Below are 23,657 nucleotides of genomic sequence, written 5' to 3' on the forward strand. Positions count from 1 at the left end.
GGGCGGTGTGGTGTGAAAGGGGTCTTAGCGGTAATTGCATGGTCATGCAATGCTGTACCTAAACTAAATTTATACCATTATTTTTTCAAACAAATAGAGCTTTCTTTTGGTTATATTTAACTTCTTTATTCCTTTTAAAGTGTTACTAAACCCATGACAGTAAAATTAGTCTGTATATTCAGTAAAACATGTTTGTTATACTCACTGTGGAACCTGAGAGGTTAATCCTGCACATTGTGTAAAAAGACAGTTTGATCCTGTCTTCTCTGATCCTCCCCTTCTTCCAGTGTCCCCAATCCATTTCCTATAGTACAGAGCCTTGAAGGCACTCTGCACATGCTCACTTTGGTGTGCATTGCTAGAGAATTTTTTTTGTTAATGTATTTATTTTTGGGAGGGTACATGTGATCTGCACAGGGCCAATCAGCACTGTCCAAACAGAGTGTAAGGGCTCATGCAGCCTCATAGATCAGTCAGAGAAGAAAAAAAACTCCTACAAGCTTTAACCTCTTAAGGACTTAAGGCCTCTTTTTGAGATTTGTTGTTTTACAAATTAAAAACTGTTTTGTTTTTTGTTTTTTTGTTTTTGTTTTTTGCTAAAAAAAATTACTTGGAACCCCAAACATTATAAAAAAAAATTTTCTAACACCCTAGAGCAGGGATATGCAATTAGCGGACCTCCAGCTGTTGCAGGACTACAAGTTCCATGAGGCATAGCAAGACTCTGACAGCCACAAACATGATACCCAGAGGCAAAGCATGATGGGACTTGTAGTTTTCCAACAACTGGAGGTCCGCTAATTGCATATCACTGCCCTAGAGAATAAAATGGCGGTCGTTACAATACTTTCTGTCACACCGTATTTATGCAGCGGTCTTGCAAGCGCACTTTTTTTGGAAAAAAAAATAAAAATTGGCTACTTTTTTTTATACAGTTAGGGGGAAAGCACTGCGCTACAGTTTAGTATATGTGGAAGAAGGCCACAACAGCCAGAAACAGCAGCCAACACCAAAAACAAACAAAGTTCAACAAACAAAATAATAAAAACAGTGTAGCGCTTCAATGATAAATGTGGTCAGCATAAATTATAAAAATCAAGACAAAGATCATATAAATATGAATGCCTAAAGGAAAGTCCAACATTGGCCGCACATTCCACTATGTAGCAGGCATGAGGGTAACCGAACCGTCACAGAGGAGGGAAGTTGGGCTAGGCGAGTGTGTTCATATAAATCTGCTTGACTGAAAACATCAGGAAAAAGTGGATAAAATACTTCTTACCGACTTAGTTGGACTCATACAGTCGTATGACAGTTGAGTCTAGAAGGCTTTAGGTCACAATCTGGGACCAAGGAGTACAAAGAGGGAAGTCTGTTGAGCTGATGGATGAGCTCCAAACAATTGTAGGCTCTATGATGGATCCTTTCAAATGGAGCTTCAAAGTTGTTGGTAGTCAAGCTCAGACGTGGTCCGTTGTACTGATGCTCCAATCTCACCGGAATGGGGAGGGAGATGTTGTAGAGGTTTAAGCCGGAGAAACGGGAAAAAGGAAAAAAGAAAAAAGGCTCCACATGGTGTAGGTCAGACGGTATAAAAAGGGTTGGTTTATTGAAGTCAAAAAATAATTAATGACTTGGTGATCACATAAAAAGTCTAAAATAAAAAGTAAAAGCAATGTAGGGTGCCAACAGCTCGCCCAACGCGTTTCGACATATGTGTCTTCTACAGGGGCATGTTGGGGCCCACCACATTGCTAACAAATATATAAGGAGTCAGAGAGGGGTTCCGCCTACCAAAGGGCGGGGAATCCTATCTCAGATAACCTCTTAAAGATACAATGAACATTTAATCAAATCAGAAAAAAACATGTTCAAACGAAATAAATCAATATAAATAGAATATAAAAATATCCCTTCTACAAGCTATTAAATTGATTTAGTAACAGAATATAAAAATAAGCCACCTTGTTCACAAATAACACTGGATTAATCATATTATTCATGGCCTCATCTAGCATAAAAGTGCAAGAAAATCCAATGCACATAAAAGGCATACACAGAAATCGCATCAAGTATCAATGCAAAAAAAAGTATTTTTTATATGCGCCACCTATTCCACATAGACTACACTACAACATCACCTCAAGTGACCTATTTGCGTTTGTGTGGTGTGATAGATGGAACTGTGGGGGTCTGTATAGTAATATTCCTCATTGTGCAGTTTGGATGTCTCATGCTTGTTTTACTAACCGTAGATGGCCGAGAAAGTGTGTATCCGTAACCATGGTGACAGTCCTAACGTGCTGATCTATTATTTAAAGTTCGGGTCACATGGTCAGAAGACGTGCAATGAAAAGAAAGAAGGCACAGCCAATCCATCAGTGCGTGCATCACATGGCTAGATGTGGGAGTGATAGAGGACACACTTGTCCAATAGCAAGGGCATGTGTATATGCACGTCATTATACAGCAATGTGAGGGAGGGAGGGAGACACCCGCCATGGCGCCGTCCCTCCCCTGTACGTGCTCAGCACTGCCAATCGCAGAGAGCCACGTCAGGACCTATCACATCGGGGCAAAGACGTGCATGTGCGGGCGTCACACGCTACGTCACTCTGTCAGAACACAGGGGGCGTGTGCGTGTGGACGTCACGCACCAAATAGCTTTACAGGGAAGAGGAGGGGCTCTGCAACTAGGCGCCGTTTGCCTCGTGGTAAGCGTCACACGCCGCAAGGCGTGGCAATGACCGAGGCAGCCAATCAAAAAGTTTGCCTGCTCTGCACATGCGCCGTGACCAGTGACGACGTCACGTCACGTCACGCGCATTATTGAATCCGGGGACACTAAGAAAGCAGGGCAACGAAGGAGGTACAGGAGGCGTGGTGACACAACGTCACGCCCAATAAGAACGTCCGATGTAACCATAACAACTAAGGCATCACAATAGTTGTAATTCAAAGGATGTCAATGATAAAAGAACAATAAAACAAAAACGAGCAGACAGCACACCATAACCAGAATGGACAACTGGTCACAATAGGGGGGTGTCTAAGGAAAAAATATATAGTAAATGGTGACATAAGCCAAATAATGTGAATTGCGCACATAATAACCGGAAAAAGTCATGAGGTGCAGGTAACACAGGGGTGAGTTTAGGAGTTTAGTGCATATAGTGTGTTTTCTAATAGTGCCAAACATAGATATAAGTCTAAGTTAATCAAGAAATATCGGTCCCCAATCGTACATGGTCCAGAAAAAATGCACGATAATCCCATAGATCTAGATTTGGACGCGGGGCCGGGAATATGTGACAGAAAAAGAAAATTGAAGTGCATAAGTATGTGAAGTAAAGTAAGCATTGTGCCATATAAGACACAAGCTAGAGATCAAAAAATGGATATACATAAAATACCCTAAAAAATAAATGTTATGTGAATTGATGTAAGGAAACCCAAGAAATAATGGAAAAATTGGACAAGTGAATCGAAAGTGAATGTCAAAAGTAAGCATACGGATCCAAATAAAGGACAAAAGTGATATGTAGTGATAATAATCCGTGACAAGATAAATCAAGCCTGATTAATAAAACTGTTGATGTCCCAATCTGTGTTCATGCCGAAGGGGGAATAGCACCTTAATTCATAAATCCAAAATGTCTCAAGGCGCGACACCCCCCTCAGGCATGAGTCCCCTCTCCAGCTTGGGACAAATTTGTCAATGACTTGGAAGCGGGTACCTGTGGGATCTCTATTATGCTTTTCGAGGTAATGTCTCGGAACCGGGTGTTTGTCACACCCTTTTTTGATTTTACTAAGATGTTCGTTGACCCTAATAGAGAAGTTACGAATAGTGCGACCAACATATTGTTGGTTGCAAGGGCAGGTGATCAGATAAACAATATACCTGGTAACGCAAGTAGTGAAGTGTTTCATAAGATACCTGCGTGAAGTGGTTGAAGATGTAAAGGAATCACTTTTCCCCTTGCCCAACATATTATGTAGGCATACGTTACATTTTCTACAGGGAAAATATCCCTTGCTATGTGGGAAAAATTGTATCGGTTTGGGGATATCAATTACATTGGGAGCGATATCATTTTGTATTGATCGAGCTCCCCTGTAGATAGTTCCAGCTTTCTCTGGGATGATCCCACCCAAAACTTTGTCACTTTGTAGTACCTTCCAATGTCTATTAATGATTCTTTTTATATCGTTATGTTGTGTGGAAAAGGTTGTAAAAAAGGACCATTTGAATTTGTCACTAGTTCGTGTTTTGACTTTCTTTTGTGTGAGAGAAGTCCTATCAATGTGTAGAGCTGCTTGGATCTCGGTGTCGAGGGTGTGTGGATCATAGCCCTTATCCAGGAACCTCTTACGGATGGTGTAAGATTGGGAAATAAAATCAGTAAGATTCGTGCAGTTGCGCCTGAGCCTGAGAAATTGACTGCGTGGGATGGAACTAAGCCATTGGCGATGGTGACAGCTGTCAACAGGAATGTAACCATTCCGATCCGTTGGTTTAAAAAAGGTTCTCAGGACCAGGCGTTTCTGCACTACCGTGACTTCTAAGTCAAGGAAATGGATGTTGGTTGTACTGGCCTCAAAGGTTAACTGGATACCACGGTCGTTGGAATTAAGGGTTGCCATGAAGGTATCAAGAGCTGGCCGGCTGCCCCTCCACAGGAGGAGGATGTCGTCTATATATCTAGCCCACAGCACCAATTCCGGCCTGTTAAGGGCATAGACGACATCCTCCTCCCACTGAGCCATAAACAGATTGGCCAGGCTGGGTGCATATTTGGCCCCCATGGCAACCCCTCGGGTCTGGGTGTAAAAATTGCCCTGGAACCAAAAATAGTTGTGAGACATAGCAAACTCTAGTAATTGCATGAGGAAATTCCTATGTATCACAGAAAGTGTGGGATCCCTAGAAAGGAACAGTTCAGCAGCTCCTAGGCCTAAGTCCTGCGGAATACATGTATATAACGCAGAGACATCTGCTGTGACTAAGATGAGATCATCATGATACTGTATACTTTCAAGTAATCGGATTGTGTCACCTGTATCTTGTAAGTAGGATGGTGTATTCTTTACCAAGGGTTGAAGATAGGAATCTATGTATTTCCCTATTCGCGAGGTGATGGAATTTATACCGCTCACAATTGGGCGGCCAGGTGGATTCACGGAGTCCTTATGAATCTTGGGAAGTTGGTATATTGTTGGAATGCGGGGGGCCAGTGGGATCATAAATTCTCTCTCTTTCTTATTTAGGATATTCAGAGAGAAACCTTCATCTATGATCCGTATGAGTTCTTTTTTGTATTTGAGAGTAGGGTCCCCTGGTAGGGAGCTATAAGTGGTGACATCGCTCAATAGTCTATTCATTTCCTCAATATAGCGGGTTTTATCTAGAACCACTATACCGCCCCCCTTGTCTGCAGGGCGAATGATAAGGTTTTTCCTTTCACATAGAGTTTTGAGGCCCTGTGCTATAGAAGGGTCTTGATGTGTCCTTCTTATGGGTAGTTTGTCCAAATCGTTTAAAACAAGATTTTTAAAAACATTAATGGATGGGGGTAGAATACCTGGGTTGAACAAAGAAGGATTGCTCAACCCAGAATGCCTGACGGATGTGGGGTCAGAAATCTTATTGATTGTACTTGGAGAAGACAAAAAATGTCTCTGAATGTGTAACTTACGGATGAACTTGTGCACATCAATAAATGTGTTAAATTTATTGAGTTTTCTAGGTGGGACAAATTTAAGGCCCTTATCTAGAATACATTGTTCACTCGCTGACAGTGTTACTGAACTTAAATTAAAAATGCCTGCACCTACTGTGTCCGTTTTCTTTTTGTGCTGGATGCGCCTCCCCCCTCTGGTGCCTCGTTTGGTTTTTGGTTTCCTCCACGTATGGGGGTATCCCTGTGAAAATCCTGATGGTAAGGAGGCCCTGATGGATAATTGCGATTATAAGGGGGTCTGAATGGAGGGTCATCGTTGTATGTCATATAGGGGGGGGGATCACGTTGGGAATCATAATGATCCTCATCCCTAAGGGGTAGGTAACGATTGTAAGTACGAATTGGAGTGCTATGTGGGTAGTCCTCCCTCCTGTGACTATGTCTATCATCCCTCTGAGTTCTGTTATATTCACGGGGAGTGTGTTGGTAACCACCATTGGTGTTTCCATGATGTCTCTCTTGGCCGTGACCCTGATTGTTTCTGCCTTTGCCCTTGTTTTGGGGTTTGAAACCTTTTCCTTGGTAATTAGGGTATTGGGCTTGGGCAGGGGATCTATGTGCATAGTCATTAACTCTAGAGGGACCAGTAGGCCTGGGCTGGGGTGGACTTTTTTTTATATTGTGAAAGATACTGTTAATGTATAATGAGTAAATTGATACCAAACATGTCACGCTTTAAAATTGCGCCTACTCGTGGAATGGTGTCAAATTTTTACCCTTAAAAATCTCCATAGGCAATGCTTAAAATATTCTACAGGTTGCATGTTTTGAGTTAGAGGAGGTCTAGGACTAGAATTATTGCTCTCGCTCTACCGATCACGGTGATACCTCACATGTGTGGTTTGAACACTGTTTTTATATGCGGGCGCTACTCGTGTACTCGCATACGCATGCAAGCTCGTCAGGACAGGGCACATTTTAAAAAATTCTTTATTTTACCTTTTTATTTTTACACTGTTCTTTTAAAAAAAAATAAAAAATGAAAAAAAGCTATTATTCATATTACAAGGAAAGTAAACATCCATTGTAACAGAAAAAAGCATGACAGGACATCATAAAAATTAGATCTGGGGTCAAAAAGAGCTCAGATCTCCATATTTGCACTAAAATGCAAAAAAATGTTTTATTAATGTCACTGATGTGAGAGGATCCGATCGCCTGCACCGCTGCCGACGTCTTTGATAAGCGGCAGAGGACACCGGAGCTCGGCGGTGGTTTCCATGTTCTGTGTACTGTGGTAGACCAGATATATTGAATGCAAGCTCCTGGGTTTAGTAACATTATAATTCCATTTACATTTTCTTCCTGCTTATATGTATGCATTGTCTTGAGAAAGAAAAGGGGAAAAAAACGTTCTTAGAGAGTAAAAAGCTGGCCATACACTATTTATTACAGGTACTTCTGTAGCGCCGTTAATTTACGCCACACTCTACATGTCGTCTTTCCCCCAAAATAAGACCTACCCTGAAAATAAGACCTAGTTTTATTTTCCGGAAGGGCTGGAATATAAGCCCTACCTCTAAAATAAGCCCTAGTTTAAAATGCTTGTAAAGTCCTATAATCCTCTATTATAGTAGAATATAATGTACAATGTGTGTGTTTCTGTAATATAATTGCGGGGAAGAGAGCTCTGGCGGGTCACAGAAGCGCAGAGCGGAGCTATAATGAAGCTATTTGGCACAATTATATTACAGAAACACAAACACTGTACACTATATACTACTTTAATACACTGGGGATTCCTGTCAGGCAGGGAGAGAAGACAGCGCATTACATGGTAAGACCTACCCCGAAAATAAGCCCTACTGTATCTTTTACTGACAAAATTAATATAAAGACCCGGGCTTATTTTCGGGGAAACACAGTATATAGTACATCAGTAGAATTTTTTTTTGGAATTTTCTAATTGTTAGTGGGATCGAATCCGCCTTTGCTCTCAACGGTAGTGATGAGAAAATTTGAAGGAACAGAATACTTGATGTGATTGTAGCCATATTATTTTTTTTCTCTCTCCTTTCCCTCAGAGATGTGTTTTTGTTTTTTGTTTTGTTTTTGTTTGTTTTTTACATTCTGCTTAAAAATTTGTGAATCGGTATTGCTTGGACCTTGAAGAAAGAGACATACCCTGAAAGCTTGTCCTGAAAAATTGTATGTAAGTGCAAATAAAAAAAAAAGTATCACAGACAGTACTCAATTTTAACAGGATAGAAATGTTTTTTATTTTATTATTATTATTATTATTATTATTTTTTTTTAATGGCCAAATTTTAACTGCACTTTTCATTCAGGAAATTTCATTTATACCAAAACAAAGTGTTTTTAAAACAAGTTACACTTCCAAACAACATTGAAGTAGTTTTGAACAACAATATCGAATGTACTGATGAGGTTTTTGGTAGAAATGTTCTAGCCAGGTATGGGCAGCTTTAATTAGCTGTCAGGAGTTGTACAGCGCGGACTTGCGTTGTATTGATGATATCAGAAGGTGTACTGCCTGTGGAGTGCATTGCCAGCACAATGTTAGATTGCATTCTCTTTGGCATAGAGAAGAGGAGCCCGCTTCGTCTGTTCTGCTTCCCTGGCCAGCTGTGCCCCAGTTTCTCCTCCCCAGTCATCTGCCTTCTCCACTGAGGTGTCATTGCAGATTTTTACCTTAGTTGCTTTGACCTTCCAGCAGTCCCTCAAAGTGCTTGACCTGCAGCAGTTAGCTGTCAGCACAGGATGCCAGCCGTATTGTTCTGAATCTAACAATACTCCCAGGATTTCCTCTAATAGCTGCTCTCGTCTGGATGGATGGGAGTGTGTGTGTGTGAGAGCTGCGAAGAGCCGCTTGCTACACTGTACTGCATGCATTCATGATCTCTGAAGTTGCTGGAGTGAATAGCTGAAGCCTGGTCAGCTGACGCCCCCCTCTCCAATCAGATAAAGCGTGATGTAAGTGTTTAGCAGCTGCTAGGATGTGAATTAGCGTGGAGAAGTCTAAGGTACACTGTACTCTACACAGCATGGCTATGATCCTCTGGGTGGAATAGCAGGACATCTGTACAGAGCGATGGATGAGTCCAGCATCCTTCGGAGGAGAGGACTTCAGGTAGGTACCGGTCACATTCCCATTCATTCCTTGACTTTTAAAGTTGCTGCTGGCTTGTGTTCAGTGTGGTGGTTGCTCGCTGGCAGGAATGAGAGCTGGAATTTGTACTTTGGCAGTCTGTGTGCTTTACATTGCAATGAGCACTTTGGTTACACGGTGTGTTTTTACAGCTCCTGAGATTTTGCAATGTCTATCGTGCTGATGTTAAAGTCTGACTTCTGTGTAATCCATGCATAGGGAGCCAACTCTGTGACAAACTATACCACTACTTGTTCTTTTATATATTGCCTATTGCTTTTATTATGTTACAAAGCGGCATCTGCTCAAGTTATTTTGAAAAGTGTAGGTGCACCGATTTTTATGTTGCAAGCTGGCGGATTTGTTCATTTTTTATTTTATTTTTTTATCAAAAAAAAATGTTTATTATTTTTTTCGTACAGACAATAACTAAAACAAGGAACGTGCAAACCCAGCACATAATAAAAAACACAAACCAAAAAAAAAAAATATTTTTAGAAGTTGTAGGTGTATGCCTTAATTGGGTGTAACGTAATGATTTATCACGTAGAAAAGGGAGGAGATGAGATGAATCTCATGGAATGGGGAAGTCTGGCTTCTGTATCGAAATAGAACTAGCGATCATAATCTTCTTTTAAAGCCGTTAACGCTTGTTCTTGTAAACACTCATTTGTCTGGTAAAGCAGCCAAAAAACATTGTAACGGGAGCAGAGTGCCTTCTAGAATTTTAAGTGTGAATCGAATTTTGGCATTCTAAACCAGCGGTCAGTCTTTGCCTTGGACCTCCTGTGTGTTCTTGTTAGCCAACCTTTTTTTTTTAATTATTATTATTGCTACTTGTAGGAGAAGGATCATCCAAGACGTGTTGTAGAATTGAATTGCAGAGAAAAGTGGAGTTTGATTTGTTTACGGAGTGAAGTTTGAATGAGCTGACTTCCTTCTGCAGCACAATAGACATGTGTTCCTGTTAGGACGTGTCTTCAATTGTAAGAGACTTCCGAAAACAAAACACTTCTCTTCTCTGTGGAGTATCACACAATGCAGAATCCCGATCGTTCTGCAAGGGAGGAAACAATGGCACTTTGTCCGGGAAAACAGCCGAGTTCAGAATTTCTCGTGCCGCTGGAAGTTTTCGTTTTGTTGTGTCAACAATTTTCAGAAATGGTGCGGTGATTGAGGCTGAGATGTGGAGTTGGTTGACAGATGTGACTTAAGGCATTTAAACAATTGGATGATGTCATGGCTTGAAGCTAAATTGTTAGCATGTTTGTGCACAGGGAATGCGCTCTATGAATGTAATGTTCCCCTAGTCAATGTAATAACCCTCAAGGAGCTTTCTTGCAGAGTATGTGGCTGGAATGTTCAGATGGGAACAGTTTTCTCAGGCCTATAACCTATAGAACGCTTTGAGCCAATGTTGATTTGATGTTCCCATCACTTATCAAGATGAAAATAGTGAAACTGGAGACAGCCTATGTTTAAAAATAATTAATTAAAAAAAAAATTATTGCACTTTTTACGTTGAAATTTATGTACATTAGAGCTGCACGATTCTGGCCAAAATGAGAATCACATTTTTTTTTACTTAGAATAAAGATCACGATTCTCATGACATAACATAATCTTTCTCATTATTCAAAAAAATTGGGCTAACTTTACGGTTTTCTTTTAATTCATTAAAGTGCTTTTTTCCCCAAAAAATTGCATTTGGAAGACCGCTGGGCAAATACAGTATGACATAAAATATTGCAACAACCACCATTTTATTCTCTAGGGCAGTGATGGCGAACCTTGGCAAGCCAGATGTTTTGGAATTACTTTTTCCATGATTTCCCATAATAATCCTCAAGGAGCTTTCTTGCAGAGTATGCGGCTGGAATGTTCAGATGGGAACAGTTTTCTCAGAATAGGCCTATTCCCTATATAACACTTTGACCCAATGTTGGTGTGATGTTCCCATCACTTATCCAGATGAAAATGGTGAAACTGGAGACAGTCTATGTTTAAAAATAATTAAAAGAAAAATTTATTGCACTTTTTATATCATTGAAATTTATGTACATTAGAGCTGCACGATTCTGGCCAAAATGAGAATCACAATTTTTTTGCTTAGAATAAAGATCACGATTCTCACAACATATCATCTTTCATATTTTTCATAAAAATTGGGCTAACTTTACTGTTTAGTTTTCTTTTAATTCATTAAAGTGTTTTTTTACCCAAAAAATTGCATTTGAAAGACTGCTGGGCAAATGCAGTGTGACATAAAATATTGCAACAACCACCATTTTATTCTCTAGGGCAGTGATGGCGAACCTTGGCACCCCAGATGTTTTGGAACTGAATTTCATGGGAAATGTAGTTCCAACACCTCTGGGGTGCCAAGGTTCGCCATCACTGCTCTAGAGTCTCCGCTAAAAAAAAATATGTTTGGGGGTTCTAAGTAATTTTCTAGCAAAAAATTATTTTTAACTTGAAACCAACAAGTGTCAGAAAAAGGTTTAGTCTTTAACCGGTTCCCGACCAGCGCACGCCGATGTACGTCGGCAGAATGGCACGGGCAGGCAAATGGGCGTACCTGTACATCCCTTTTAAATTTTCCGCCTGCCACCCCCGTGAGTCCGGTCACGGGTCCCACGGACTCTATCGCCGCGGGCATACTGGCAATCGTCTCACAGGGCGGCTGAACGAGGAAATGCCGTTGTAAACAGCATCTCCCCGTTCTGCCTAGCAACTAGTGACGCTGATCTCTGCTCCATGTGATTGGAGCAGAGATCAGTGTTCACTAAATTAAAGCCCAGCCCCTAACAGTAACACACCCCTAGGAACACTTAACCCCTACACTGCCACCCACTGGTTAACCCCTTCACTGCCAGTGTCATTTACACAGGAATCACTGCATTTGTATAGCAGTGATTGCTGTATAAATGACAATGGTCCCAAAAATGTCCGATGTGTCCGCCATAATGTCGCAGTCACAATAAAAATTGCCGATCACCCCCATTACTAGTAAAAAAAAAAATATTAATAAAAATGCCATAAAACTATCCCCTATTTTGTAAACGCTCTAACTTTTGCGCAAACCAATCAATAATCGCTTATTGCGATTTTTTTTTATTGATTTTTTTTACCAAAAATACCTAGAAGAATACGTATCGGCCTAAACTGAGGGAAAATTTTTTTTTATATATATATATATATATTTGGGGGATATTTATTATAACAAAAAGTAAAAAATAATGTTTTTTTTTTTTCAAAATTGTCGCTCTATTTTTGTTTATAGCGCAAAAAATTAAAAACGCAGATGTGATCAAATACCACCAAAAGAAAGCTCTATTTGTGGGAAAAAAGGACATCAATTTTGTTTGGGAGCCACGTTGCATGACCGCACAATTGTCAGTTAAAGCAACGCAGTGCCGAATCGCAAAAAGTGGTCTGGTCTTTGACCAGCAAAATGGTCCGGGGCTGAAGTGGTTAAATCGGAGGTCTCAAACTGGTGGCCCTCCAGCTGTTGAAAAACTACAAGTCCCATGAGGCATTGCAAGGCTGACAGTTGAGAGCAAGATTTCCAAAGGCAATGGCATGATGGGACTTGTAGTTTCGCAACATCTGGAGGGCCACCAGTTTCAGACCCCTGGGTTAAATGGTTAAACTTCCCTCATTTTATAGACCAAAGTTCATTCCTTTGATCTAAAGAACAAAACGTTACAATGTTTATAGTTGGCTCAGGGCTGAGGAATGTTGTGATACTTGGCAGACTGCCTGATTTTTTTTTTTTTTTGATGGCTGTCTGCTTGAGAAGAGAATTTTCTGCATAGGAAGAATCAGGAAAATGCTTTAAGATCGCAAAGGGGGAAAAAATTGCAATCTCAACTCTTAATGATTAATCATGCAACTCTAATGTACATCCCCCTCTTAGCATCACTGTGACATCCATCTGATCCCCATCCCTTATTGGTGATCCCCCTGTGGTTTAGTGGCCCCTGGTTCAGAGGCAGCCTTCTGACACCAGTTCTTCATGGATTTTTCCTCTCCGGCAGATGTGAAGCCCAGCATCATAACAGTTTACCGTGTGTAGCTATTTTCTCGTGTTTTTCATTGTCCTTAAAGCCTTAAGATGCTGCCCATACATTTTACTTTATTTTTATTAAATTATTACTGTACAGTATTTAGTTTAAAAATAGGCATGTATACGCCTTTTTTTGACCACATCCAAAATTTGCGTTTTTTCACGATTCGCGGGTGCTCTGTGAAAAATTTGTGGGTTGACTGTACTTGCCTCCTCTTCTCAGGTACCACACCGGTGCTCCTGGCCCCTCCTCTTTTCAGTGTGCCACCATCAGAGGCCACTTCCTGTAATGGCACATCTGCAGGCTCATTCCAGAGCTGCATTGCTGTGTTCATAGACGCACACAGTGGGGCCTTAGCCCCACCCCATTGATCACATAATTTCACTGACAGCAGCATGAGCTAATGGGTCCTGCTGCCTCAGCAAAGATCGTGAGAGCCTGATCCTACCTCTAGCATTAATGAAAACCTGAAGGGGCAAAAAAAAAAAATCACAAGTTGTCCACCCTTAACATTATCTTGCTGCTATCATATGAGTGCCTTGGGAGCTTACTTGGCCCTCTGAGTAAATTTAAACTTGCATTGGAATTCTGGAGACGCAGTAGAATCAGGCTGGCCATAGAGCAAATTTCTTCCCTGTAACTACGGGGGTCGGTGGAGATGGGGAATCCGTCCCTGCAGGAAGAACACAGTTATTATTGCTAGTGGCTATAACAGCTGCTAGCGATAATCGCATGTAAAATTTAGCAGGCTGTACATTCAGCCTGCCCATACTTTGTTTTGAATCTTGGCTGGTTCCTGCTGAACCAGCAGATATTTGAACCATCTATGGCTGACCTTAATAAGATAAAAGGTTTAATTACCAACTGACCATCTCTATCGCTTTGAGCCTTTGTATGCAAGATCTTGGCTTCAGCCCAACTCTGATATAGATTAGGTAAGGATGAGGCCCCAAGCAAGGTGGCTGCTTTAGCACTTCCCTTTCATCATTGATGTTGAAGTACTGCAAATGACACAGAGGAGCCACCCCATTTCCATTGTACTGGCATATTCGGCTATATCAGATGCCAGATAATTACGATTGTATCTTGCCTTGTGAACTGACCGGTAGAAGCACAGTTTTGACCAGCTATGCCCACCTCCCTTGTTTACTGCAGTAGTATAAAGGTCAATGTACACTGCTTTAATCTGCTGCATTAACAAAAGGAATTAAACGCACAGTGGGGGAGATTTACTAAAACTGGAGCATGCAAAATCTGGTGCAGACCTGCATAGAAACAAGGTTTTATTGTCAAATCTTAATTGAAAAAAACTGAAGTTAGAAGCTGATTGGCTACCATGCGCAGCTACACCAGATCTTGAGTGCACCAATTTTAGTAAATCTCCCCCATTGTGTTAGAGCAGCCCATTCATTTGCTTGGGTTGCCAGTGCACCAAAATGGACCAAAAATCAGATATGCACATTTTTTTTTAGATGCAGCACACCATAACACACTGTAGAACAGTAGCATGTGTTGTGCTTTGTGCTGCTGAAAGGCATGTGGGTCTGAGGTTTATTTCCTTAGTGCACTGGGATGCCATTGAAGCTATATAGCAGTACAAGGCTCTAATGCATCTATGCACACAACTGAGATGTGAATGATCCCCAAAGCTTGTAGTTTGGTCCCCTGGATGGTCAGCGGATCCTATAGCTTACCTCTTCAGATCATTTTACATCCCGAAGTATGCATTAGGAAGAATTCACTTTATTTAGGCGTAAGAATCTGCAATTTTTAGGCAACCAATAATTAGGTGTTGGTATAGGGCAGCTGATGTTGGCACTGGTGAAGTGTGGTAATAGTAATACGCTATGGGTGAAGTAGTTGGTACAGGTGTAGTCCTGGTAAATAGCTGGACTTTGCTCTACAGACCCAGAGACATGAGAAGTAATGGGTGGTTTAGCCCACCATGGATTGACCATTCTTTTTTTTTTTTTTTTGTGATTGACTCTTTAACCACTTACAGACCGGACCATTTTGCTGGTCAAAGACCAGACCACTTTTTGCGATTCGGCACTGCGTCGCTTTAACTGACAATTGCGCGGTCGTGCGACGTGGCTCCCAAACAAAATTGACGTCCTTTTTTTCCTACAAACAGAGCTTTCTTTTGGTGGTATTTGATCACCCCTGCGGTTTTTATTTTTTGCGCTATAAACAAAAATAGAGCGACAATTTTGAAAAAAACTCATTATTTTTTACTTTTTGTTATAATAAATATCCCCCAAAAATATATAAAAAAAATTTTTTCCCTCAGTTTAGGCCGATACGTATTCTTCTACATATTTTTGGTAAAAAAAATCGCAATAAGCGATTATAGATTGGTTTGCGCAAAAGTTATAGCGTTTACAAAATAGGGATAGTTTTATAGCATTTTTATTAATAATTTTTTTTTTTACTAGTAATGGCGGCGATCAGCGATTTTTATTGTGACTGCGACATTGCGGCGGACACATCGGACATTTTTGAGACATTTTTGGGACCATTGTCATTTATACAGTAATCACTGCTATATAAATGCAGTGATTCCTGTGTAAATGACACTGGCAGTGAAGGGGTTAACCAGTGGGTGGCAGTGTAGGGGTTAAGTGTTCCTAGGGGTGTGTTACTAACTGTGGGGGGTTGGGCTTTCATTTAGTGAACACTGATCTCTGCTCCAATCACATGGAGCAGAGATCAGCATCACTAGTTGCTAGGCAGAATGGAGAAATGCTGTTTACACTGCATTTCCTCCATTCAGCCATCCCGTGAGACGATCGCGGGGATGCCCGCGGCGATCGAGTCCGCGGGTCCCGCGACCGGACTCACGGGGGTCCCGACCAGCGCTCCCGATGGCAGGGCGGCATTGAAGATTGGACATACCTGTACGCCAATATGCCTGCCCGTGCCATTCTGTCGACGTACATCGTCGTGCGCTGGTCGGGAACCGGTTAATCATAACCAAGCACTAATCCAACCTTTAGGCTGGGTTCACACTGGGGAAATCCGCATCCAATTCGTATGACAGGAGATTATGTCCGGAGCTCTGTGGAGCCAAGTCACATATCTCTGTGGTGGCTGGGAAGCGAATTTCACAGGAACGTGCATCTTTTGCTCTGTTTCAGGTCCAAATTTAGGCAAAAATGTGGCTCCAATTTGTCCCTGAAACAGAACAGGGACGCATCGGACCCCTACTGTGAGCCGCATCCGTAAGCAGTGTGAACCCAGCCTTCAAGTTTAATAAAAAAAGCAAAAGCAAAAGTAATTTGGTAAGTAACTGCCAAAACAGCAGTAATGCTGCGTACACACGATCGGACTATCCAGCGCACTTATTCCGGCGGACAACCCACGGACTTTGCATTTGGAGCTTGAAATGCCTGTAAACTCAGCTTCTGAATGCATTTTTTTTTTTTTGCGTTCCAAAAATGGCTCTAAACTCAACTGCCTAGAAACTACTATAAACCATCCTGGGTACATGTACTGATAAGATAAAGAGGAGAGTTCAGTTGAAAAAAACGCCCAACTGCTCCTAAACGTCCGTTTACCAGCAGCAGTGTACATGAGGCCTTATCGGAAAGCCGGCCAACCGAAGTTATGACAACTAGCTGGAGTTCATTCTGTCACCAGTAGGATTCATGCTTACCCTAAAGTCTGAATCTGATTGGTGACTGTGGAAAAACACATGCATTGTACCCATTGTTTGGCACGTATAGTTGATGTTTTTCTTTCTGTGATTACTTATTGTGTTTATGGCTGCTTTGCTTTAAGTGCTTTTGATTAGTGTGCTCTTAATTGATATTTCCAAGCATTTTCCAGGTTTGTACACTGATTATATAGGACAATACTATTTCTTCAGCCTTGGCCCATAACCATACATTTATCAACGTTAATCATTCATCTGCCAGTTAAATAGCCAACATTACCATTCATTTGAGGTTCTTCTGTAGTATGTTACTATCCTGCTGAGTTTAAAAAAAAAAAAGACATAATTTTATGTTATTAGTAAGATGGGAACGTTACTTTCTGTTCAATCCAACAGCTTATTAATAAAAAGACTGAAAAGAATTGGAAGCAATTTTGATTCTTGTGCTACAACACTGCTAACTTCAGCCTTTTTCTAAATCTTGGATAACATTGTGTTCCTTAATAGGCTGCTAATAGGCATAGTAATATATTGATTTAAGAAATGTTGTTGCTATTAGCATGGCTTGCATGATTTACAATAATAGTGCTATCCTTGTGAAAAGTGCATTAGAATGTTAAAAATATTAGCTGTAGTTTAGCTTTATTTGGCTGCGAGTGACCTTAACATATCAATTATAAAGAATAACTTTACTTTTGTCGAGGTCAAAAAAAAAAAGATCTAATCATTGTAGCAGATTTCTAATTTTTTTTTGTTATGAAGAAATAACTGTTTGTTACACCAGAGTTTGTGTTTTTTGTTTTTGTTTTAACATTTTAACATTCTGCTAAAACTTTTGTGAATTAGTACTGCTTGGACCTTGAAGAAGGGGACACATCCCGAAAGCTGAAAAATTGTATGTTGGTCTAAATAAAAAAAGTATCACAAACAGTACTCAATCTGCTCTTACACCAGACTGAAATGCATTCTCATTCCAAATAGTAGGGTCTGGTTCATTATAATGAATAATTATAATTGGACAGTACAGTGTTGTAGTTGGTAGCACTCTCGCCTAGCAGTAACATTTGGTCGCTGGTTCCAATCCCAACTACGGCACTACCTGCCTGGAGTTTGCATGCTCTTCCTGTGCCTGCGTGGGTTTCCTCCGGGTACTCCGGTTTCCTCCCACACTCCAAAGACATGCAGGTAGGTTAATTGGCTTCTGTCCAAAATTGGCCCTAGTATATGAATGTGGGTTGGAGACCTTGGACTGTCGGCTCCTTGAGGGTAGGGACTGATATGAGTGTGCAATGTATGTGTAAATTGATGGCGCTATATGGGTACCTTAAATAAAATAATATAATATATAGCCGAGTCTCTTGATGAGATGCAATGTACAGGATAGGGATCATTTTAGACACGCACACACTCACTCAGGATGGACTGGTGTCTTTATTCAACCTTACTAACTATATAATCACCCGGTGCCCTGACGGTGTTCTGATGAGAAAAGTTGCATCCTTTTTGAAGTATTTTAACCCTAAGGGACTATCTGACTAAAAACTAAAATTCCTATTGCAGTGAATGCCTAAAATTTGGCTTATGTTTTAGACTTCTGGGAAAATCAGTAAGCCAATCAGACAAGCGGGAAATTACATTTCTGGGGGGCGTTTTGTACACAAACTGTCTACAAGACACATCCAGGTTGCCATATCGCACTCAGTTTTACAGAAAGATACAGCGGCTGCATAATGAAAAGGAAAGGTAATTTTTAATAGCAAATTACAGCATGGTTTGTGTAGCAGTTGTATCTATTATAATAATATTGTGTCTAGATTATTTTCCACCAACGTTGAGTTATCCTTTAGGGCCGGCTTACGCTCCGTGATCCGCTGTAATGTGTTTTTCCGCAATTCACGGTAATGCATGATCATGTTAAAAGGTTAAGGCCATACCGCTTTGTAATAACAATAGCTTCTTCCTGCGAAACGCGTAGATCTTTGTGTATTGGAACCTTTGATGAAATATCACATCAGGGTTAATACTTGTCACATTTTACTGCATTATTTTGATGTTAATCTGCAAGATGAAAAAATAACACAGTGGCACATCTCTACCTATGTTGTCTTGCCCTGTTTAGTGCTGTCTTTTAAATTATTTTTTTTAGGAAAATACGTATTGAATAAAGTTTATACATATTTAAAAAAAAAATTGGTGTGGTACCTTTAAAATCCTATATTGGCTTGTCTGTTTAGAGATTTTCTATAATATGTATGCACTTCCTAATAACTGGGCCATTAATCTTGGTTTCAACTGACCTCCATAGCCCCCAACTGTCCTAATTTTAAGGCAATCTTCCTCTTTTGGAACCCCAATCCTCTGTCCTTCGTTATTCCTCATATGTCTCTCTCTACTCCTTATTTGTCCCTCTTTTTTTATCTGACGTATAGACCTTTATAAAGGAATGTACTGTTTTTAGTTACTAGAAGTGTTCTACAGCAGTAAATCGAATATCCAAACACTAAATTATGGAATCGGTTCATTTGAAATGCTAAATTAAAGAAATTGTTGTGGTGAAAATTTAAATCATTTGTGGATCTGCAAATGAATTCTTCATGATCAATGTAATGTGGGGCATCACAGGGGTGGCTAAAGTGGTGTTTCTCATCTCAGAAAGTTGGGCGCTATGCACTTCTTATCTCCCAACATCCAACCTCTTCAGTCTTCATTCTCCCAGAGTTTTCATACTGAGAGGGAAGCAAGTTTACACTGCGGGAAGCTAGCCCTGGCTTGTAGAAACTACTGGTCCATTCATTCTGTGGGAATGGGGCAAAATCATTCTCCTTCTATATCCTCTATAGGTCAAAGGTTCCTTAAAAATAGTTCAGGAAAATACTGCATTATGGCCACTAGATGCAGGTGAAGATCATAGGAAACAAAAAACGTACACTTCATCTAGTGGCCATAGTGCAGTATTTTCCAGAAGCACCATTTTTTTTTAAATGACCAAACAACATTTTAACTGCAGCGGAAATAGCCTGAGAATATTACATTTTGCCCTAATTGTACATAACAAATGTAGCAGCAGTTTCACTGGACAAATAGCTATGCATTTTTTATATGTAATATATATATATATATATATATATATTTTATAAAAATACACCCCATGATGTAAAAGGTATATATCCTAGTTATGTAAATTAAATAATACAAATATAATTTCTCTTTTGTTCAGAGATGCACAGCTGTCAAAGCCAGTTGGGTTATATGCCACCAGCTCCAAAAACTAGCATCCAATGATGCAGTGGTATCAAGCTTATAGGACTAGGTAAAGGTATAAACAGACGGCTAGGCAGACCTGAGAAACTGATGCCTGATGGTGGGAAGCCCTAAGTCTTTGGCATTAAGGATAAATTAAGCTCTTTGTAGCAGAAAGGAGGTTTGGCCACCAACAGAGTTTCCCCCCCAGGCTGAGCTTTGCACCTAGTGTCCTACTCCTGTAGGTGGCAGTATAACCCAGATTGCATAAATACGACGAGAGGTGTATCTAAACAAAGGAAACAGGATTTTGCAGTAAGAACAAAGATCATTTTTATTATAATTGTCATTAAATAATCTTGAATATGTTATCCTAGAACCCTCATGGGCTGGGTCAGGAATATCCAACAGAATAAAACTCACAGAATACCAGATTGCCAGTATGACCACTTTCAGCACTGATATGAACTGGCACGCTAGAGAAGTGGAATTTAGGAACAGCCTTAAAGTGGTTGTAAAGTCAGAAGGTTTCTTTTATCTTAATACATGCTATACAATAAGATAAAAAGCCTTCTGTGTGCAGCAGCCCCCCTAATACTTACCTGAGGTCCCTCTAGCTCCAGCAATGTTGTAGGATTGTCTCAGCTGCCTGGGACTCCCCTACTTGTTAGCTTGGACTGCAGCGTGGCACCATTGGCTCCTGCTGCTGTCAATCAAAGTCATTTAGCTAATGAGAATAGAAAGGGGGTGGGGCCAGGTCGCAGCTCCGTGTCTGAATTGACACAGGGAACTGTGACTCGGCTCATGTTCCCCCCCATAGCAAGCTGCTTGCTCTGGGGGCACTCAACGGGAGGGAGGGGCAAGGAGCTCCAGCCAGGGACCCGAGAAGAGGAGGATCTGGGCTGCTCTGTGCAAATCCACTGCACAAAGGAGGTGAGTAGAACAGGTTTGTTATTTTTAATAAAAAAAAATAATTAAAAATCACTTTAACTGTTATAGCTTGAAGAATCTGGTAAAGTGTGTTTTAATATACTAATCAACTGTGCAATGTCTCCCATATTTGCCTGGATGGGAAACAGTGGCATGGGGCTGATGAGCCTATTCCTCTGCATGTGTTTCCAGGCACCATTTTCCTTTTTGATTGGAGTAGTAATAGCTTTGTGTCAAAATAATTGATAGTGTAAAATAAAGCTTAGTGAGCAGTAGGTGGGAAGGTTGACACTTTTCTCAATGCATGTAAATATTTAATCAGCCAGATGGATCTTTGATATGTTATTAATACTACCTTGGCAGGGGGCTTTTTGCACATAGACGTCAGAAGTGATTTTAGCCTCAGGATCCAGACCCCTCAACTGTCACTCATATTAATGTTATTCCTAAAGTCTGTTTGACAGTGTGGCGGGTGGGCTAAGAACAGGCAAAGTCACGTTAATGGCCAGATTTGGGTACAATTAGCACTTATTAGAGGCATATACCCAATTCTGGGTCCGCTAATGATGTTATCTGAAATATCAGTGTAAAAAGGGCAGGTGAGCCTCCATTGAGCAAAAATGCTGCCACATCCCCATTAATTACAAACAATTTATCCCATGAAACTTTTTTTTTTTTTACAGCCAAAACATAAATTATATGAAATATAAACAAATACACTTTATTGTATGAAAAATCTTGTTTTTTTATTTTTCATAGAGATACCCCTGTTAGCCCTGATGATGGGGTTTCAATTGACTTCCACAATCTTCATCACGGGGTAACAGGGGTATCTCTTTAAAATATGAAACAGACAAAAAATATCAAAATATAATATATGCTGCTGAGATTATTATATTTTGTTACTATTTTACATCTGTTTAATTTTTCATAGAGATGTTACCCCCCAATGAAGATTGTGGAAGTCCATTGAAATGTGTGGAGATTTCTGGCAGAAAGGAATAAAGAGCATCTTAAAGAGTAGCTGCGCCTTAAAAAAAATATTAAAAGTCAGCAGCTACAAATACTGCAGCTGCTGAATTTTAATAAATGCACACTTACCTGTCCCAGGGTCCAGCGATGTCGGCAGCAGATGACGAGCAATCTCTCGACTGCCCCCGCCGTCATCCTCTGTCGGGGAATCGGGAAGTGAAGCGTTGCGGCTTCACTGCCCTGCTCCCTACTGCGCATGCGCGAGTTGTGCTGCACGTCTTCACTGGTCCCCGCTGTGTGTTTCCCAGAACACAACAGGGGGGGCACCTGCGGCTAGCTTGTCCCAGAAGTGGGTGCATATACCTGGATTATACAGGTATCTGCACCCCCTCCCCCCTGAAAGGTGCCAATTGTGGCACCGGAGGGGGGAAGGGTTCCGATGAGCGGACCTTCCCCTTTAGGGTGGAGGTCCGCTTTAAAGATCCTATATTTAATACAATACATGCTATTTTTATGCCTGATTTCTGCACATTTTATTTATATATTTTTATTTTAAACCAAGATTTTTCATGCAGTAAAGTGTAATTGCTTGTACTTATGACTCGTGTTTTTTCTGCAAAAAAAAAGTCCCATGGGAGAATTCTCTGCTAGCTGAAATGTCTCTTCAAGTTGAATTGACATATGACAGCTGAAAGTTGAAATACAAACTTAGAGGAGCTCCCAAAAAAATTAAGTCAACAGCTACAAATACGGACTTCTTCAATCAGCTTCAGGTGCAGGCGTCTGCATCTTGGGTAAGGGAAACCAGCAGTGAAGCCTTCCGGCTTCACATCCGGTTTCCTTCTGCACTTTGTGAATGGTCTCACAGTCTTCTGGGACCTGTGATGTGTCACCAGATGGCTGCAGAGGAAGGAGGAGGAGGCCAAAGTTCTGCAAAGATCGCAGCAGGTACCTCTCAAAACCAGGTACCCCCCAAAAGTGCCAAATGAGAGAGTGGATTGGGGGGTGAGCAAGTGGGAATTCCCCTTTTTGGTGTGAAGCTCTACTTTAAGTAGGATTGCGATATCTGTAACCTCATGGGCAGGAGCAAGGGGGACTTGGGTGGGGCTTGCTTGATGGGAGCAGGTTCAATCATGGCATAACCATTGTTCTCTTGTAGTCTATAAGCAGGGGATGGGGCAATGACACGAATAAGTGTTATCACTCTCTTAATGTCCATAGAGCAAAATGTAGGTGTGTAGATTACACTACTGTACATACTTTACAGTACAGCCTTTTTCAACCAGGGTGCTGCAGGACCCTTTGGGTGCCTTCTAGGTTCTTCAGGGTTGCCTAGGCAAAATTCCTAAGCATTTTCCCAAATATGTGCCTTTTTGAGAAACAAAGCCACGGGTTTTTATTGTGCAGCATTACAATCGTGGGCACCATGTGGGCCAGCTGCTGGAAACCCAGCAACCAATGATGTCAGATTGATAAGGACATCATGCGCCTGAGGACAACCTTGCTTGGCCCTTCGCATCAGCACTGGGGTCACATCAGATGAGAAAGGGAGAGAAAGTGATGGAGAAGAGAGGCTGGAATACCCATCATTGTGCTGCATTCTATAAAACCATTTCGTTTTTTACATTTGGGTGCCTCAAGATCTAAATGTTGAGGAACATTACTGCAGTATATACTGGATGTGTTTTAACTCTGTGTTTTACGGTTTGGTCAAAGGTTCCTACTAAGGCAAATACAATACCCTCTATTTAATCTATATGCCTTGAACACATTTTAGCAAGTTTAATGAAGATTACCTTTTTTTTTTTCTTTTTGAGGATATGGATCTAAATCTTCCAAGTCTTTCCTCGTGTTCATGGGGAAATAAATACAAGGCTCTGCCTTCATTATCAACACCTAAGCAGTCTTGCAATAATGAGAAGGGGTACCGCTCCAAC

At 40.9% G+C, this 23,657-nt stretch overlaps 1 protein-coding gene across 3 annotated transcripts in view; it reads left to right on the top strand.

Annotated features, from left to right (window-relative positions):
* Positions 1-23,657, top strand: part of MAST4 (microtubule associated serine/threonine kinase family member 4) — an 831,319-nt gene that overhangs the window by 380,015 nt on the left and 427,647 nt on the right. The window contains exon 1 of one of the 3 annotated variants that reach the window (XM_077462658.1): positions 8,586-8,835. The exons of the other annotated variants lie outside the window; for them this stretch is intronic. Within the exon in view, the coding sequence (XP_077318784.1) occupies positions 8,797-8,835 (39 nt within the window). The 5' untranslated portion in view covers positions 8,586-8,796. Of the gene's footprint in view, positions 1-8,585; positions 8,836-23,657 lie in introns of those variants that run through there. 3 annotated transcript variants of the gene reach the window in all.

This window comes from Lithobates pipiens, unplaced genomic scaffold (assembly GCF_037356315.1).
Source record: "Lithobates pipiens isolate NorthernLeopardFrog02 unplaced genomic scaffold, aLitPip1_a1.2 Scaffold_3, whole genome shotgun sequence".
NCBI classification, from domain to species: domain Eukaryota; kingdom Metazoa; phylum Chordata; class Amphibia; order Anura; family Ranidae; genus Lithobates; species Lithobates pipiens.